Consider the following 18,856-nt stretch of genomic DNA (forward strand, 5'->3'; position numbering starts at 1 on the left):
CGGGGGGGCTGCAGCCGGGGCGGGATGCTGGGCTGTGGGCAGCATTGGGCCTCCGTCCTTCTGCGGTGAAACTGTATTTCCCGTGCCTTTGCGGGTGGGGAGAAACAAGAAAAGAGAACCCAGCCCGCTTTAGAGGGCTGTGCTGTATATCCCGGTGCTGCTGTCAGCCTCGGTGGCACCTCCGTCATTAGAGGGAGCTGGCATCTTTCACAGATACCTCAGGGTTCGACTTTGGGTGGACCAAAAGGATCCCAGGTTAGAGAGGAAAGTGTGAAATGCCAGGGGAAGGAGTCCCACCAAGAAAATGCGATGCAGAGCTGCTGTGGGGTTAGTTTCGTTTCTTGAAGAGCTTCTTTGTCCGCTTCCTTATCACCTAGGGCTATTCCTACATTTATATCAGAGTTTTGCATTTTTTTTCAACTCATGACTTTTGGGTAAATTACAGCATTTTACAGACAAAATTAGATAATCATCACCGCAAACAATGAAAAACGTATAGGAAATTCTGCTTCTGTTGTTCTTAACTGCCCTATCGTGAGAGAAAGCATCCTGTTCTTCCGACAGACTTCACTTAGGCAATGTTTAAAATAAGTCTTATGTCCTGATTTTAGGGAGAACATCCATTAAGTATTTGATGTTGAATTAATCGTCTTGATTAATTTTTCCATTCCATAGCTTGTTAGCTACGTCCAAAAAGTGATGCAAGAAGCTGGATTCTCTCTGTCGTGCTGCTTGCTGTCCGTGTGCCAGGCGTTTTACTTAGATGCCTGGAGCATTACACCAGTCCTGAAGTAGGGATAATCTGGCAGAAATGGCCAGATTGGCAAGCTAACAGGGTCAAATTTCATCATCCATGCCACACACAGCAGCAACAGCTTCCACAATAACCTTCCTACTTAGGCTGATGGTGCAGGGATGGTGATCAGTGGAAAGAGGCCATTTTTGGCTGCCTTGCCAACCCAGGTGTTAGCCACCCTGGAGGTCTTTGTCCTGTGGATGTGCCAAGCTGAAAACACTAATACCTGTTACACAGAACATTCAATATGCATGGAGGGATAGCTATTTTCACTTTTCCTTGTTTCAGATGGGTCTTGTGAACCACGGACTGGTGAGGTGCTTGTCATTGGCCTCATTTCCATGCTCCCTTCATACCCGGAGGAGCTGGAAGGCTGCTTTTAAACTTGCATGAAGGTGTATCTATGGAGGGAAGCTGCGGCAGTAGAAAGGGCTCAGCCTGAACAGCCTGTGCACTGTAACCCTTCTGTGAACATCCAGTCTTCAAAACTCAGGCTGTTTGTGGTGTGTTGATGCATGACTGGCTTGGAAGTAGGTTTCACGTGTTCGTAGGGAGAGAATTTAAAGCTTTGTTCCCTGATGTTATTGTCTATAACTTGCTATTTTCACAGCTTTCCATCTGGTAAAAGCAATCTGTAGAATATCAGCAAAGCAAATAAAGTAGGGAGCCAGGTGTGATCAAAAGGGATTTGAATGTCAAAGCATGCATTTGTTTCTTCAATATTTTGTAACGCTTCCCCTTGGCCTCTCTGTGTTTGTTAGGTGGTCCAGATGAATGAAGAACCAATGAGTGTGGGAAGGAGCGCTATTTCTTCAGCCAGGACTGAATCCCTCCCTTGCTCAATAGCATCACCTGTGTAACGAGCACTTTCCCAGCTGTGGAGGTGGGACCATGCCTGTTGTCTTGCAGCACTCTTTCCCCTTCTGCCCAGGACAGAGTGTTTGGTGCTTACAACTTTAAAAAATCCAAACTAAGTGAGAAGGTGTGGAGCCCTGGTGTGAGTTAGGGGTGTTTGCAGTGTTCAGTGTGGTAAGGACGCTGTGTTTGACTTCACCACCCCGTTGCGGCAACTGAGATTGGCAAGGGCTAATGATACATGTTGGTAGCCCTTAGGCTGCTGCTGTCTTCATCTCCCTCAGCCGAGCTTCTGGTTGCAGTAAAGCAAAGCAACTGGTCAGAATCCGAGATGGTTTGTTAGCTAAAAACTGGGCTCAGTAATGCACGTGGTTAAAATAATCGTGTGGGTACCTTAACAATGCCTATGACATGTAATTTGCTTTCTTTTAAGTTTTCCAGGTTTTTTTTTTTAAAGTATTGTGCTGGATAAGTTCAGTGTTCTGTTTAACTCCTGCTGGTTTTAGAAGGTGTTTTATTTTTACTTTCTGTATTACTCCACCTGAATTTCACATCATTAATGCTTCAAATGTGCTTGTCGATATGTGGGTCTTGGTGATAATTCTGGGATGTTTGCTGCCAGATTTATGGGACTGGAAAGGCTTTCTGGCTTTTCACTAGAAAAGGAGCATAAAATGAATAGGAAATGGCTATTTCTGCTGGTGTGCAAGACCGATACGGAGTAGGGGAATTGCTCCCAAACCCAGAGTGCTCCTTAGGCAGTTTGTGGGAGGGAAACACCCCAAGGCCTCTATTGGTTCCTTTCATCTCTTCCATGGGGTCTTAAATTCACCGCAGCGACTGGTGCTGGTTTGCAGCCGGGCTGGGAAGAGGAGAGGGTTTGGTGACCTTTCAGCTTGCTCAAATTACCTTTGCAAATGGTGGCTGTATCAGAAGGGCTCTGAACCAGACAGCTGAAAATAGTTGAAAGGTAAGAGAAAAGTACTTTTATTTCCTTTGAGATTCCTGTTGTTTGTTCTGAATGAAAAACCCAGCCAATTTTTCTTTTGACTTCCTATAGCAGATGCCCTCCAAGGCTTTGAAAGCCTTACACAAACATCAATAATTCTGTATTACGGGCATGTATTATTATTGCAAAATGTATAGTAGTATTTAATGTCACTCTGTTTTGAAGGGCTTAAGCTTTCCCAGGTTGTCTCATCCAACCATATGAAACCACTGCTAAAGTAAGTGGGAGTCTTGCCTTTGGCTTTAATGGAGCTCGGGTTTAACTTTAGAACGCTCGTTCCTGGTAATTTCCTTTTTAGGCTCTGATTCCTCTGTCAGAGTAGTTATTTTAAAAGCCCTTCCTTTTGTCATGAGATCATGCTAGAATTTGATCACACTTACATCTTATAATTGCAACAAACGCTGTTAGTAATTTTTCAATATTTTCTCATTCAAAAGCTCTTTCTATGCCTTCTAGAGCACCTTTTCACAGGCTCAGTGGTAGAAGCCAGTAGAAGTTCTTTAAATATATCACTGTTTCCTCAATGAAAATACTTTATTGATTATACTATTTATAATTAAAATGTCATTCATTGGACAAGTAAAATTGCTCAAATACAGGAGGTACAAAGTTTTTGAGCTGTGCAGGCAATAGAACAAAGATTTGCTTCAGGAAAACTGGCAGCTAATGATTTAACAGAAGGGAGCTAGATCATTTATTACAAAATGCATATTTATAGTAACTAGCAAATGTGCAAATACTATTAGGCCACTCTGCACTTTCTAATGAGTATGTAGGATTTTGGAAGCAATCTCTCATTTACATATGAACAGTTAATACACCTTGCTTATCAGATATTGTGCAAGAATTAGCATTAAAGAAAAGGTAAATATAAGAGTGAAACTAGAAACACAGTATCTACTTGGCTGATTATATAATTATGTGTTTCTATTCATTATTTCAAATCATCCCAAACTTCTATAGTGTTAGGTAAAGTTCATTCAGTCTATAAGCAAAAAGAAGTAGAACCTTGCTAAATTAATGGTTGAATTTTTTTGTTTACAGTCATTGGTTGCATTAAATGCAACCATTAATTGCATAATATTGAAAACAGAATGCTGGCTAGCTTATTACAGCAGTTGTATCGAATTACTTCTATGACCAGGGAAAAGGAAGTCTGATGCAGAGCCTTCTAAAGCAGATGAGGTCTGGAACAGTAGAGCAGTTTCACCGCAGAAAATGAAGACAAATGATCCAATTGGGTGAATTAAATTCTACTTATTGAAAGTCTGTAAAATTAGTAGCTTGTCTTAGCTGAATGCTTCACCGAGAAAAATATGTAAAGCAGAAGGAAAATGGGCTAGACTTCTTAGCAACTGAGTAGTAGTATCATCATTTTGTGCATACTTTGACCCTCCCTTCATTTTTGTCAGACTGCTAACAAAAAAGAGTAGCCCCTATGACTGAGTTCTGCTCTTTGGTGTTACTGACTTGTGTCACTCTTTATTGCTGAAAGTGTTGCGAGATGTAAGGAGCGCGACTGTATTCCAACTTACTCAGAGATGAACTGGTTTATCAACTTCTGTGCTGCTACGTCTTCTGTATCTAAGAACACAGCTTTGCCATGTGCCTCTGCAGATGTATTTGCTTTTCTCCACAGGCTGCTGATTCGCACTGCCCTGCTCCCACATTGCCATCTCCATGCTTTAAACAGTATGGCATTCTGCAGTCAACATCCATTTGAGGGCAGAGCGCATGATAAATATCCATCACTGGTAATGCTTGTGTCTCCTGAACCTAGATGCTACCTTCCTAGTATTGGTCAGACAGGTCTGTTACTGCTCTTCTTGAGGGTTATTCAAGTAAGTTATAGCTGTTTGGATATCGGCAGCACTTCTGTGAACTTGCTAAGGGCTTCCTGACATGTCTTCTAATGTTTGTTATTCCTCAAGAAAGCCACTGGCTTTAGGGTGGTTAAACATGCCAATTAGGAAACTGCTAGCTTTCATATCTAGAACTGTGGTACAACTTGGCAGCTTCTGTTCTAGCCCTAGCATACAAAATGCTGTGCTCAGCACAATGTACTATCCCTTGGTGCTTAGAAAGCTCAGGTCTCAGCCCATGGCTGCTTTCATTGCATCTCCTTTTTTTTTCTGGCTATCTTTATTCAACTTTAATGTGTGCCACTTCTAGTGTGTGTTGTATAACTCTTTCTGCTTGGATATGTACATGTTCTACTCTGCCTCATTTCTCAGTCTTTGATCTTAGAGTTTTCTCTCTCCCTCTTCTGCAAACCTGGAACTGTCCTAGACTTGCATTTCCTTTTTCCTGTGACTGCAAATCCTCCTTTCTCTCCTCGATCCCATCTCCACATTGCCTGGGTGGCATCCTGCTAAGTATCTACATCCATGTCTTTTTCAGCTCTTGCCTTGACAGAAGCAGCTTCCAGTCATGCATCTCCTATGGCTGACTGGGTGCTAGCAGAAGATAATACTGCAAAGGCCTATACCCCAGATCTTCAAACACTGACCTGTGGGATGGCAAAAGACTTACAGAGTTAGGTCATTGGAGTCTTTCACATAAATACTGTAGGTTCTCTCCAGCTTTGATCATCCCATGCTTTCCTCTGCAAAGGTTGAAAAGATGTGAGCAGGGCTTCTTCTATCCTTTTCCTTAGGAGAATATTCTGTGCCTAGTAGATCTGACTTGGGCATTCTTTCCTAAATCAGTCATTTCTCTGATTTGCTATTATTGCCAGCTATATGCTATGACGTGATACTTTCCACGAAGAATCAGTTAAACCCACTCTTTTTAACAGCAGGGAAAAATCTCTTTATTATATGGTGAGAAAGCTAAAACAGTTGTCCTGCTCTTTCATTATGCTTGACAGGAATGCTTATGTTCAGGGGTTTTTCCTCCTGAATGATCTCCAGGCCCAGGAAAATCTGAGATCAATTTGTGGTTCCCATGAAGCCCTAACTAGTAATGACATCATGTTACAACAGAATGCTATTCAGCACTTGGTGCTGAGAGAAGGGATTTTGTGTGTGTGGTTTGGGGGCCTCATTTCCAAGGGACTGGAAGTAAACCCCACAAAACAAAACTTTTGGGGTTTTCTGCAGTGGACTATGGTGAGAATCTGTAGAATTTAGACATTAAATTTGTTCACAGCTTTGAAGCAATCTCTCATGATTTGTTTCAGAAGGCTGCACAGCAGAAAAAGAAAGGTGTAGCTAGTTTCTGTGGCCCTTTGAGGGAGAGGAGTCGAGGGAAACAGAATAACAGCTGGGTCTGGGTGGGAAAGCTGCATCTTTGCTCACAAAGGGGTATCTGCAAAATCTCAGGAGACAAGAGATAGGGAAGAAGTCCCTCCTCCATAGGGCAACATACTTTCCTCCCAGCTTCCTTTGCTCTTACTGCAAGTTAAATGTAGTAAGTTAGTTCCGAATAGATTGAAAAAAACCAAAAACCAAACAAACCCCCAAACAAATTACAGTTTGGGAATGAGCAATAGAGATAACTCCCTTATTTTATTTAATTCATATGAGAGGAAGAATTGTAGACTGAATCTTGAAATCTGTATCTTATATTGCTTGATATCAGTGATGAATTTGCTTGAAGAGACACGAGCTAGCAATAGAGTGGCCTTTCATATAGGTATAAGTATGTTTTTAAACTAAAAGAGGGTAGGTTTAGGCTATATAGAAGGAAGACATTTTTGACCATGAAGGTGGTGAAACCCTGGCCCAAGTTGCCCACAGAGGTGGTAGATGCCCCATCCCTGGGAACATTCCAGGTCAGGTTGGACGGGGCTCTGAGCAACCTGATTGAGTTGAAGATGTCCCTGCTCACTGCAGGGGGATTGGACTAGATGACCTTTAAAAGTCCCTTCCAACCTAAACCATTCTATGATTATATGAATATGTATTTCTGATGGTGGTGTGGTTTTGTTTTGGTTTTTAGTAACCAAGGCCTCATGTTCCTGAGCATGAAGGACACCTTCCTGTAGCTGTGCTGCCAATGGTAGGGCATGAATCTAATGGTAGGGATACTTCAAAGTTTTGGGAGACATTTAGAACGTACAACATTGTTTCACAGAAACAGTTAATTTTCATTGTAAGCCAGGACTGTATGACTTTCATAAATGTGATTATAATGGAAATAGCAGAGGAGCCAAAAACCTAGTATGATTCTTTAGGAGTGGAGTCCTCTGTTACTTCAAAGAGTATTATCTGGGGCAACACTCTTATCTGGGTTCAGATGTGCTGTTACTATGGTTACGTATTGGCCAAATGGTTTCCAGTTATCACAGTACCTAATTTAGCACTTAAATAATGTCTTTTTCTTTGGCTTGTGCAATGAATAACACAACTGCTTAGTAAGCCACATATGGTGGCATTTTGTGTTTGAATCCTGTGATATGAAATTCTAAGTATTTAACCAAGTATGTATCACCTCCTGTACAGATTGACATCTACCATTAATGCCAAAATTTAGTTTGTCACATTCAATAAGCCAACCAGTAAATTTAGGTTTCTAACTTTACACTTTATCATTCCACCTGTGTTTGTTCAGCTCCTTCCTTCCTGTTATCATTGCCTACGAGGTGTTCATTTCTTAAGTCCAAAATTTTTGCTTGGTTGACAGCATAGAAATTTTACAGCAAATGGTCTTGTTTCTTTTAAAAACTACCTGACGACTTTAAAGTAAATGTTTGGACTTCAGTTTTGACCTCTAAATGTCAATGCAATTAAGCATTACAATTTTATTTATTTATTTTTAAGTCTTAGTTTTGAGACTTAATCAGCCTGAAAACAAGCTCTTTCTATTTATGTCTGCAGGGTAGGAAAGAAGGGATATTTTTAAAAATAAAAGTACAGGAAAACAAATGGGTTTACAACACATCCTCTCACTCTATGTGTTAACAGATTTGCTCTAGTAGCTTCAAAATTAACCTTGCCAATGCTGAGCTAACAAATCAGATAATGGAGTCAAAGCAAAATACACTTGAAAGCCCTTGAGTGAAGCCAGTGTTCAGGCACACAAAATGCCAAAACATTAGTTTCAAATGGAGGAAATATTTTATTTCTCTCCTATCAAGATAGCCTACCCTGTTATGTGCTATATTCGAAGAAGAGAATGGGTTTAATTTTAGGTATCATTTGAGTCACATGGATAAAACCTGATAATTTAAATTTAAAGGGCATTTTTGAAGTGGTAGACTAAATCAGAAATCGTCAACACAAGATCCTGAAGCTGAAGATGGCTGGTTCAACTCTCTGTCAGGACAGTTGTACTCAAAGTGAGGGTTTTGTGATGTGTAATCAACACCACATACGAAGGCATGTGAGGATCTCAGTCCTGCCTTTACAGAGCAGATGTCCTCAGCTCCACAGAAGCTCAGCTCCCCTCCTCTGTCTCCAGTGGTCAGAGATGGGGACTCGAAGGCTGGGGCTGACACTCGGTCAGGTTCTGTGGTCCACTTCTCTTAGCTGATCCCTCTCCTTGAGAAAGCATTCTACACTTAATAGTCCCTGTAGAAACTGACTCTTGGCATCCTCTTCAACACCTTCCTGAAAATATTTCCACCCATGCTTCAAATGCAGCTGTCCTGGGATAGGTATCTCGTGGTATGAAGCACGTAAAGTGAGCAAAACTATTTCCCAAACTTCTCGTACGGAAAGATCAATGTCAGCTCTCTGAAATTTTCATGCACGCAGCATCAGCACAGTTATCAAGCTTCTAGTTGAAAACTGTGCAAGCTGCTGGAGATTACTGTGGCCAAAAAGATGATCAGTAATCCAGATCACAGCCTGGAGACTGATACAGTGCCTATTGTAACTGCAGGGGAATGAGAAATGCCATTGCATAATTAATAATTGCAATGGATCATGATACTACATTTCATTTGAAAGTTGTAAACTTAAAGCTCCTAGTCGGGGAGTCTAGAAGCTCTTTTGTATCTAACTCATCCAGTGATGATGAGTGATTCTCTTCCAGGTATTGACCAACCTAGTATTAAATCAGGGCAAACCAGAGAATTTGTCCTTTAAAAAAATTGTGAAAACCAGCTTTATGACCACACTTCTTACATTTTTCTTCTTCTCAAAAGCAGCTGTGCTGTTTGAGGGGTCAGTGTTTCCTCTGAAAGCCTACCAGATGGATTTCCAGAGCTGGCTTGCTTTCCCAATAGGAGTATTTCTGTGCTGTGCTCTTCAGACATCTGCCATTCAACAACCTGCACCTCACAACTGCGCCAGCGATAGTCAAAGCATATCCTTCAGCCACTCCTACAAGATTGACCTGCCCACATCCTCCCAGATTAAGGTGGAGGCTGATCCATTACAGGATGAAGACAACAGTGAGGTCCAGCTAGATCCTGGAGAGGCTGAGGAAAATGAAGAGCAGGATATCATCTTTAGGCACAACATCCATGTGCACACACCCAAAGGGGACTGTGAAACTTTGACCCACATTAAGGGTCTGCTTGAGAGGATGGAGAAGCTGGAGAAAGAAGTGGCAGAGCTGAGAGAAGTTTGCGGCCCTCAGGAGTGCTGCAGGGGGAGCCAAGGTAAGTAACAATTGCAGTATCTGTTCTTGCATCTCAGATACAGCCTATTTACTGCAGAGATTTGGGGACTGGAAGTCATTTGTCAAGGTTATTGGGGGTTCTCCGTGTGCTAAATGCTGGAATCCTACAGATGGGACAGTGCTCTGGGTTCTGTAATGTGAAAGGAAATCTGAAGATCCCAAAATGAAGTAGTACATACCATTTCTGGGAAGAGCACAGGGGAAATCTCCCCAGGTATCTCCCAGAAGTGGAAGGGAACAGTTCCCAAGTTTCACTTGGGTGGGAGGATTCAGTGGAAGAATTTCTGGGGGAGGGTGGAAGATGAGGGAAGCACTTCTTGTTGCTGACTTTTCCTTTCACATTTTTGCCTCCAGAATATTGCAGTTGTTGAGAATTTGTCTTTTTATTTTCTCCTTAATAACTGACTAAAAGAAGAGCAGAGTTTATGATGATGACGTTTTGTGGTGGTCATTGGCTCTGCCTGTGATCAAAGGTTTATACAGCATGGTCTCTTAGAAAAGATTTGGCAAACTGATGTTGTTTGGGGAATGGAGACAAGAAGTGCCAAGTCTTTGCTTGCATGAAAAATAAAGGTGTATAGCAGATGAGAATATAACAACCATGGTGAGAAATGCTGAGCTTAAATTACAGGTGGGAAGGTTCAGGTTAGCGGCTGTGAAAAGCTTTATAATTGACTCTCTGGGCTGGTTGTGGAATTCGCATTCCCACTGACTACGGACAAATGCATTGGGAAAGGCAAGGCCCTCCTTGGGCCAGGGGCAGATGGACAAGGTGATATTTTCAGGTCTTTTTCAGCCCATATTTTCCAGTGATAGTTATGCTTTCCCTTTAATGACCTTGAACATGCCTTTGCACTACCTGACCATTGCTATATTCCTAATTTTTTTTTTTTCATCTTTATTTTCTTTCATCTGTATGTCATACTTGCTGTTGTACACCCTGGTGCTGCCCTGGCCAGGTGTCTTGCATTGCAGCGGCCATGGGACTTTCCTCTATGAGACTTGCAGCTGTAAGTGTGCCGAGGGCTGGGAGGGCAGTGACTGCTCCCACCCCACCTGCCCCGGCCACTGCCGTGGCCACGGGCGCTGCGACGGCGGGAAGTGTATCTGTGATGAGCCTTATTTTGGTGAGGACTGCAGTCAGCAGCTCTGTCCTGAGAACTGCAGCGGCAATGGGATCTGTGACACAGCCAAAGGGATCTGCCAGTGCTATGAAGAATTCATTGGAGAGGACTGCAGCGAGAAACGATGTCCCGGGGACTGCAGTGGCAATGGGTTCTGTGACACAGGAGAGTGCTACTGCCACGATGGCTTCTTTGGCCTTGACTGCTCCCAGGGTGAGACATACTTGTGAGTTATTTCTCCCTTCTTTCTTTCTTTCTGCATTTCCCCCTCTACCTCCCATAAACACTTGGTTAATCCTGTAGGCAAGCCAATCTTGGGGTCACCATGCACCTCCCCTCAGGGGTCCTGCTGGACTGGGGATTGCTGACTGGCCCTTGTCTTCAAAAATTGCCTGGAAAATATTTCTGAATTGGGGAAAGGTGGAAACACAGTTAAAGGTAGCACTAGCACAAGCCTCTCTGTAGCAACTGAAGGAGAGAGCAAAACTGGGTATGGAGCCTGTAATTAAAGAGGGAGCCAGAGTCAGTCTCTTGACACACAAATGAGACAATAGAAAGTAAAACTATGTTTGCTGCAGTGTGCACTGCTTGCCAGTAAGGTAGTTGATTTGATAACACCTGTGAGGCAAGGGTACATAAATCCTTTAATAACCTCCCTTTGAAGTGAGGTCTTTGGGAAACTCTCCTGTATCCTACTTTGTTACAAGGCAGTAGGATTTGTGTGAGAAGACCTGACTGAGCTGACCTTGAGGTGTGTGTTCAGAAGTTTCTGCTTAATTCTGAAAAACCTATAATCTCTCTATAACCACAAGCTGATACTCCAGGCTTCAGCACTCAGCCTTTTACCCTGGAAGCAACCTTTCCTTCTCAGCACATCACTGCTTGGTCTAATCTTTCACAGATCCTCATGAAGGAGATGTAGGTAACAGGCGCACGCTGAGCACCAGGTATTGCTCAGTAAGGGTTTGCAGTGACCTTACTGGCAGGTCTTTTCTGCTCTGGATCATCCCTCACCTCTCAGGCTTGATTTATCTGCTTAGAGACTCACCTTTATTGTAAAAGATTATTAGCTCAAATTCTCGATCCAAACAAGAGCTCTGCATCAAAATTTCGCTCTTCCTACCCCTTCCACACTATTTAGAGATGTTTCTCTGTGGCTCCAGCACTCTTCTCTCCTGTCAGCAAACCGGGATTTGCTGCTCAGGAGGCAGCATCTTTACAGGGGTGGCAAGCAGAAGAGTTCCTCCCAGAGCAGAAACAATTTTCCCAGAGAACTGTTGCCCAGCCAGTCTCTCCCAAACGGCTGGCTGGATCCACCCTTGGATCCTCTTCCTTAGACATCTGCAGCTGTTTTACAGGCTGTGAAAGCGGCCTCTGCTCTCTGAGTATCTGAGCGAGAAAGCACTGCAGAGTGAATGCATATTGCACAATCCGTTTTGCTACTGTTTCTGAGCACTACACCTCCACTCCAGCTTAACTATTTTGAAGTCCAAAGGCAGATGGTTCCTATCTCAGCATCTGTGGCCAAGCACTCCTCTCCCATAGTTGTCAAATTGCTTTTTCTTTTCCGGTTTGTATTAGAATTCTTCATTCTGGGAGATTTACACTGAGCACTGTTTTTATTTATTATTATTATTACTACGGATTTCACGTGACTTATCATGAAATGACATATTTGGTTGTATATTGCCATGGTAACTGGAATGTCTGAACATATAGAAGTTACTATTGAGTATGCAACAGTATAATTAATGTCTCGCGATTTGTTGTGAAGGAGAACTAGAGGATAAAGACACACTGAACAGCAGTCATTTGCCTGTGCTCTTTCTGGACTTAGTTTACTAGCACTCCAAAATAGCACTGTGGGATATCTGAAGGTGAATAAACCAGCAGTTTAAAATAAGAGTATCCACAAAAACAGTTGTTTGGTATCTCAGCACAAAATCAGTTTAACCAGGAAGTCTGTGTGGTGATGCTGTTAATCAGGAAATGGGAAAGGAAAACAAAGGGGGACTCTGCTGTTCCCAGGGGAGCCAGGGTTCCCCACAAGCCCCTGTGTGAGCTCTCAGCCCAGTGCTGGATCTACAGCCGTGAGGCTCGTTTCTTGCTTGCTTCGGCCATCAGGGCCCCAGCCTGCTTCCAGAGGAGAAGCTGCCCCATGGAGAGAGATGGATGGGAGCCAGCAGAACACGAGATGGCCCACAACCACCCGTCCTCCTAATCCACTTCAGCTGTTAGTGCCGTGCCTGTGTGAGCCCTTTCGCTTCAGGCTAGGAGCTCCTCTGCTGTCGGAGAGCAAGAGGAGGAGGTTTTCAAGGGTTACCACGTCCAGGCAGCGCCTCCTTCCCCTTCACAGGGCCGCTTCCCCCGGCCCTGACCAGGAACATCTTGGTCAAGTCCTGAAGCGCTTGGGCTTGTCACATTGGCTGGAGAAGCTGGCTGCGGTGCATCTTGGGGCAGAGCAAAAAACCATGTTGCAGAAATAGATCCCCCTGGGCTAGAGAGCCTTTGCAAGAACCCCTTGCCAAAATGTCCTGCTCGGGAACACAAACTGTCCTATGCATTGTCCTGAACAGATGATACCGGTTTCTTATACCACATGTCTTCAGAGAGGCAGATACAATCCTCTTATGAATGATGCTTAGACAAGGGATAAACCACACCATATGTAGTTAGGTTCTTCATTATCTTACTGCAAAGCTGGATTATTCAAATCCAGTTTCTGTATCACAAGGAGAGGCAGGATAAATGTTCTCACATTTTGTACAAAGTTTTCATCGAAAGCAATGGCGCGCACATATTGAGGGTAGAATTTGGTGAGAGCTGTGAATTACACAAGGAAATGAATGTTGCCTTTCAAGAGAGAATCTCATGATGTTATCTGACCTAATGTTGCTGATGCATACCTTTTTACAGGCACTTGCCATCTATGTTTTGCCATTGGTTAGTGCCTTGCTAATGAAATACAGCTGGTAGATGGTGTGATTAGTTCATGAAATGCTTACTTGTAATTAAAATCAGGTAAACTTCCTGATTCCTGACAGCTGTTCTACCTGACTTTTTTCAAGGGCTGCTTCAAGGCACTGATGAGCTGTCTGTCTTAGGGCAAAAAGGTTAAGGCACTGCTGGTGTTCTGAAATTTATTATGTGCCACAGATTTGCCCAGGTCTCCTTTAGGCACCAAGCATAATTTTCCATTGATATAAAAGCTCAGTTTTCTACTACTGGCAAGGAGAAGCTGTGTTCCTCAGTTCTGGGGACCAGCTGACTTTGAAATAACTCTGACAGTGATACAAAAAGAAGGTTTTGGCTTTTCTTTCTCTTCCTAGAGGCATTGGAAGGGACAGCTTTATGAGGGAATTTTTCTCATGCTAGTGTGGGTAGCTGGAAAGAAGAGTCCAGGAAATTATTGTGTTTGTTACTGACTGCAATATTCATTTGTATTTATGTTGTTGGGCACAAAGAAACGGACAAATACAAGATGACCACAGTTCCAGTTCTGCATTCTCTCTGTATTCAAAATAAGTTTGAAAAAAATTCTGGCTTGGCTATGTGAGCCCTGGACTAAATGCTATGACATCATCCTTATTGCAATGTTTGTCTTTGTTTCTCTTCTAGTGCTTGCTCCTCAGAACCTGCAGCTACTGAACTCCACAGAGAACTCTCTAACTGTCAGCTGGGATCAAATGATTGATGTGGATAATTACCTCATTAGCTATTATCCAGTAGGGTATGAGACGTTGGTGAAACAAGTCCATGTGCCCAAAGAGCAGCTCAGCTATGAGATTGTGGGTCTCCACCCTGGCACTACGTATAATGTCACACTTCGTCATGTGAAGAAGGGGATTGCCAGTGAGCCCAAGTATCTAGAAGCAAGTACAGGTAGGAGCTGGCAGTCTTTGTCTTCAGAGTCAGAAGTTGTAGATCTTTGAAGTTACATTCAAACAACTGGAGCTAATTGTTTGGCTTTGCAGGTTGATGCCCTCTCTGAGCACTGAACAGCACTTTTTCCTCCCAGTCTCAGCTGCATGCTGCATTTTTCTGCCATTGTTTTCTTCTGGAGAGTCTGTTTCCAGATATGTATAATTGGAGCTGAATGTATTGCAAATTTCCTGTCTCTCCCTTTATCTTGTCCAAATCTCTACTTGCACTGACACCCCTGAATTCCAGGGTGTCCATAACATTCCCTACTGCAGGAAGCAGGAATGGAAGCATGCAAGATAAGGCCAGCATGTTACTAGGAATGATGCACTGTTCGACTGGATGCAGAAGGGACATTAAAGTAGATAGAACATCATTCCTAGGTACTAATTTTCCAAATGTGCCTGCAGCAGCGAGTTTTCCTGGTAGTTTTTTTCGCAGGACTGAATAAGCCTGATTCTACTGAGTCTAGGAGGCTGAGTATGGAAAGACTGCATATTTGACACATTTTCTCTCTCTAGAACTGAAATGCCATTTTCTTATAATCTGATAGTATGCTGTCTGCCTGCACGTGGCAAAAACAGGGAAAGGTTTGGTTATTTTGACATTTTTCTTATTTCTAGCACAAGAGGTGGGAGCTGAGAGCCAGAAAACTCTTGAGTTGGAGTGTTACCATGGATAAAACTAAGTCTGTTGAAATACTGATATTGCTGTACTTGTTTAACTCTTCAGTTGTGCTCAGGAAAAAGTCTCTGCCCTCAGAGCAGGTGACTGGGGAGCGAGGGGGGCTATTTAGCAACTTTCTATCTTATATTCACCTTTTGTTGCTGATCCTGCTTCCTCATGGCCCTCTGCTGTCTTTCCCAGACCTTTCTGCACTCAATGCCATCTGGGTGACAGAGGAGATGGAGCACTCCCTGGAAGTGGAGTGGGAGAACCCACCAACAGATGTGGATTATTACAAGGTGAAGTTCAGATCCCTGGTGGGAATGGACGAGAAGCAGATCATGGTGCCCAAAAGCAATGACCCTAAGAGCAGACACATCATGACTGGTGAGTATTTGTGGGTATTCCAAACTGGGCAGGGAGAAGTGGTTGATTGTCAGACCATAGTCCTGAGACAATTCTTCTGTTGTGTATGAATGGCCAGTTTTCCTTGACCTCGTGCCTGCCGTAGGCCAGGGTGAGATCTATTTGGATTCCCTATCCCATGGTAATGGATGTGTCCACAAGGAGAAAGCTTCTGTGGCCTGTGGATGGCAAGTTTCAAGGCATATTCATTCAGCTTTAATTCTGTCCTTGTTAAGACTAAAGTATTTTCTGTTTCAGAGCTGGTAACACTCATGTTACAGAAATCCTCACTTGCTGTGTATGTCAATGTATGCCCTAGTGGCAAGCCTGAACCAAAAGTGCTACTCAAGACAAAAGGAAGTTAGGTAGAAATCTAAGCTTTAAGTTCCTTTCTGCTACAAACCAAGAACTGGGTGGACTAAATAAAATGGCTTTCTTTGAGGAAAAATTGCTCTCTTTCCTAATTGTTTATAATGCTCCCTTTTGGTCTTTGTAGGCCTGAAACCTGGCACAGAATATGAAGTCACTGTCATACCTGTGAAAGACAATACAGAGGGGAAACCATTCTCAGCGAGTGGCAGGACCGGTACGTGGAAAGTTTCTTTTATGATAGTGATGTTATTACAGCATTTGGGGACAGATCTGTCAAGATCACAGCACAAAAAGTGCACAGTTGCTTCTTCATGCATGACCTGCAGTTAGGCCTGCTTATATCTTCTTTAAGCTTGTCTACACTATATATTAAACACTAAACCTCAGTCTTTTGCCTTGGTTTTAAGCCAACAGTAACTTCAGCTTTAACTTGACTAACAGCTCCAGCCGAGCACAGATAAGCGTAGTAAGCTGGCCTCTGTGTGTAATAACAGCCCTCAAATGAGCTCAGAGCTAGGTCCGGCAGTAACTCAAAGTTTGCTGGTTCATGACTTCCCTGACTAGATCATTGACAGGATGATCTTGCTTAAACCTAGCACACATGATTTGTGATCTTCCTCGCAGATCCTCTGGGCAGCTGCCGCTGACTGCGTCGTAGCTATTAGCTGCTGCTGAGTTCGTCTGGTCTCTGAGCCCAGGAGCAATAAGGAAGAGGACAAGTTCTTCTTCCTTCCTGTATTGCCTGGCTCCAGCATTATTTTTATGTTCACCAGGCTGAGCACAACAGTTGGACTGATTAGCACACCGTTGCCAGGCCTGCATTTCCACTGGGGGCTATAGTCCTAGTCCCCACACCTGCCCCCATGGAGGTGAAGTTGTGCATATCTGCTGGGCTGCACAGTCGCACAGCCCTGGCATTTCTGTGGTAGCTTGAGTCTTCGCCTCTGACATGTGAAGTGACTGAAGAGACTTCAGCTACTTGCTGGCCCTTAGAGGTTGAAGTTTTGGACTGCTTTATCTCGTAACAGAGCCTGAGTCAGACGTAGTCATCTCTAGCATGGAGAGAGTACAGAAGCATCTTTAAGCTGTCTTCCGCTCCAAGTGCGTGCTCAGTACTGGCAGATGCTACTGTTCCTTGACTGTTATTTTTCCTGTAAGTGGCAGCCTAGCCATTCCAGACCTAAATGTTAAAGCAGATCTGGAAACCCTGTTGGTTCACTGATGCTTCAAGCTCTTCAAAAACACGGCAGAATATTTCTGAGCTAACCTTGAAAAAGAGACCTTGAAGAATTTTGAACTCCCATTCTACCTGTAAGATTCTGCAAACTCTGAAATTCAGGTCTCTTACAAAAGGGTAGGCGTGCTGTGTCCAAAGACTGAAAAATCCCAAATCAGGCCTGATATTTCTGAGGTTGTCTTGTAAATTATTCCATTAAAAAATGAAATTGATTTAAACCAACAAAACCTACAAACTCTATGCTGCCATTGCAAGGCTGCTCTTCTTCCTTGCATAGATTCTGATTATTTGGTACACCCTTGGCTTGTGTTTTCAAGCTGTTCCTCACAGACCTGGAGGCTGCAAAGCTTCTTAGAAAGGAAAAACAAATCCGCAGTGAGTCATCCTGCTCATTCTTCTTTAACCCCTGGAATTTTAGAGCTTCGACTAAGACAAATACCAGCTATTCCAAGAGCTACCACTAAACTCTGATTCATCACCTAAAATAGCTGAAGCCTTGGGGGAGTCTGAGAGACAGGCCTGCAGGGTAGGCAAAAAGGGAGGAACAACAAATGGCTGACACTGGAGGCAGAGGAAGGATGGGGCCTATACTTGGTGCCATGAAGAGGGCAAGCGAGAAGGTAATGCTCAAGTTGGTACCCACAGAAGGTGATGGAGGTAGCCTGCAAAGCTTTTGCTGCAGGAAAAAAAAGTAGTTTCATCTAAATGTCTGTAGTTTCATCTAAAAGTCCTGCTTTCTCCCCACTCTGACCATGCTGGTTTCTCATGGATGTGTTTGTTTCTTGAGGTGCTGTAGAGGGCGATGTGGGTGACTGTTTTAGCTGGCCAAAGCAGTAAGACAAAATGAAGGAAAAGTGCACATGCCGTGACAGGTGTTGTAGTGGTTTAATTCAGATGGAGTTTTCTAATCCTGCACTTTAACATGTTCTCTCAGGACTTGATAGCCCAACCAATGTGGCAACTGACCGAGTGACAGAGGATACAGCCACTGTCTTATGGAATAAAGTTGAGGCTCCCATAGACAGGTACATGGTGAGATACACCTCAGCTGATGGGGACATCAAGGAAATAGAGGTGGGGAGTGAAAATGACATCATCACCTTACTGGATCTGAAGCCAGGCATGGAATACATCATCCACATCTGGGCAGAGAAGGGACTACAGCGGAGCAAGGAGGCAAGCACTAGAGCTGTGACAGGTAAGTTGTAGCAGCAGCAGTGGAGGGAGATGAATTTGAATTTCAAACTCCTCCATCAATTTTACTAGTTTCAGTAAAGCTTCTCCTGCTTTGCACAAGTTTTTAGTGAGGCAAAAAGTTCACGTCATTCTTGCTAGTGTGGCTGAACAGGTCTCCAGCTCAGCTTGAAAGCTCTGTTTTGAGTCCTGTTATGGACAAGTCCTGTGGCAAGGCACCAGTTACTATCAGTACAGAGAACAGTGAAACACAGCCAAAACTAAAGCCTTATAGCTGGAACACGTAATTCATGCCTAGCCTTTAAAATGCCGTAAACCACCCCCAAGCTTTTCTTTGGGTTACTGTTGTGGCTTTTCCCAACAGGACACGGGGCTCATACATATTTTGGACAGACAGTCATGACAGAGTGTTTGTTAAAAAGGAAAAACAAACTTATTTGGTTCATGGCATAAGGTAAGAATCATGTGGAGAATCAAATCTCCCAACAGGACGTTTGGTCACTGTCCCGTGGTGGCCGGGAGTCTCCACTGGAAGGGTGCTTGCAGCAGGGTCTGCAGCTAGATTGGGAAAGAACTCGACCCACTGTTTTGCTCAGTTCTTATAATCCAGCCAGCCATGGTCCAATGTGGCTATGTGTACAGAGGCAGTTTCTGCTGACGATTTACAAATGTCTTATCTATGTGCAGTCTGTACTTCTGCAGCAGGA

General features: G+C 43.5%; 1 protein-coding gene across 1 annotated transcript in view; it reads left to right on the forward strand.

Annotated features, from left to right (window-relative positions):
• Positions 1-8,798: 8,798 nt before the first annotated feature.
• Positions 8,799-18,856, forward strand: part of TNN (tenascin N) — a 24,132-nt gene continuing 14,074 nt past the window's right edge. Inside the window, exons 1-6 of the mRNA XM_010293289.1 lie at positions 8,799-9,210; positions 10,190-10,567; positions 13,973-14,236; positions 15,143-15,328; positions 15,843-15,932; positions 17,890-18,153. Coding sequence (XP_010291591.1) covers positions 8,799-9,210; positions 10,190-10,567; positions 13,973-14,236; positions 15,143-15,328; positions 15,843-15,932; positions 17,890-18,153 — 1,594 coding nt within the window. The remainder of the gene's footprint in view (positions 9,211-10,189; positions 10,568-13,972; positions 14,237-15,142; positions 15,329-15,842; positions 15,933-17,889; positions 18,154-18,856) is intronic.

Source organism: Phaethon lepturus, unplaced genomic scaffold (genome assembly GCF_000687285.1).
Source record: "Phaethon lepturus isolate BGI_N335 unplaced genomic scaffold, ASM68728v1 scaffold47148, whole genome shotgun sequence".
Classification (NCBI taxonomy): domain Eukaryota; kingdom Metazoa; phylum Chordata; class Aves; order Phaethontiformes; family Phaethontidae; genus Phaethon; species Phaethon lepturus.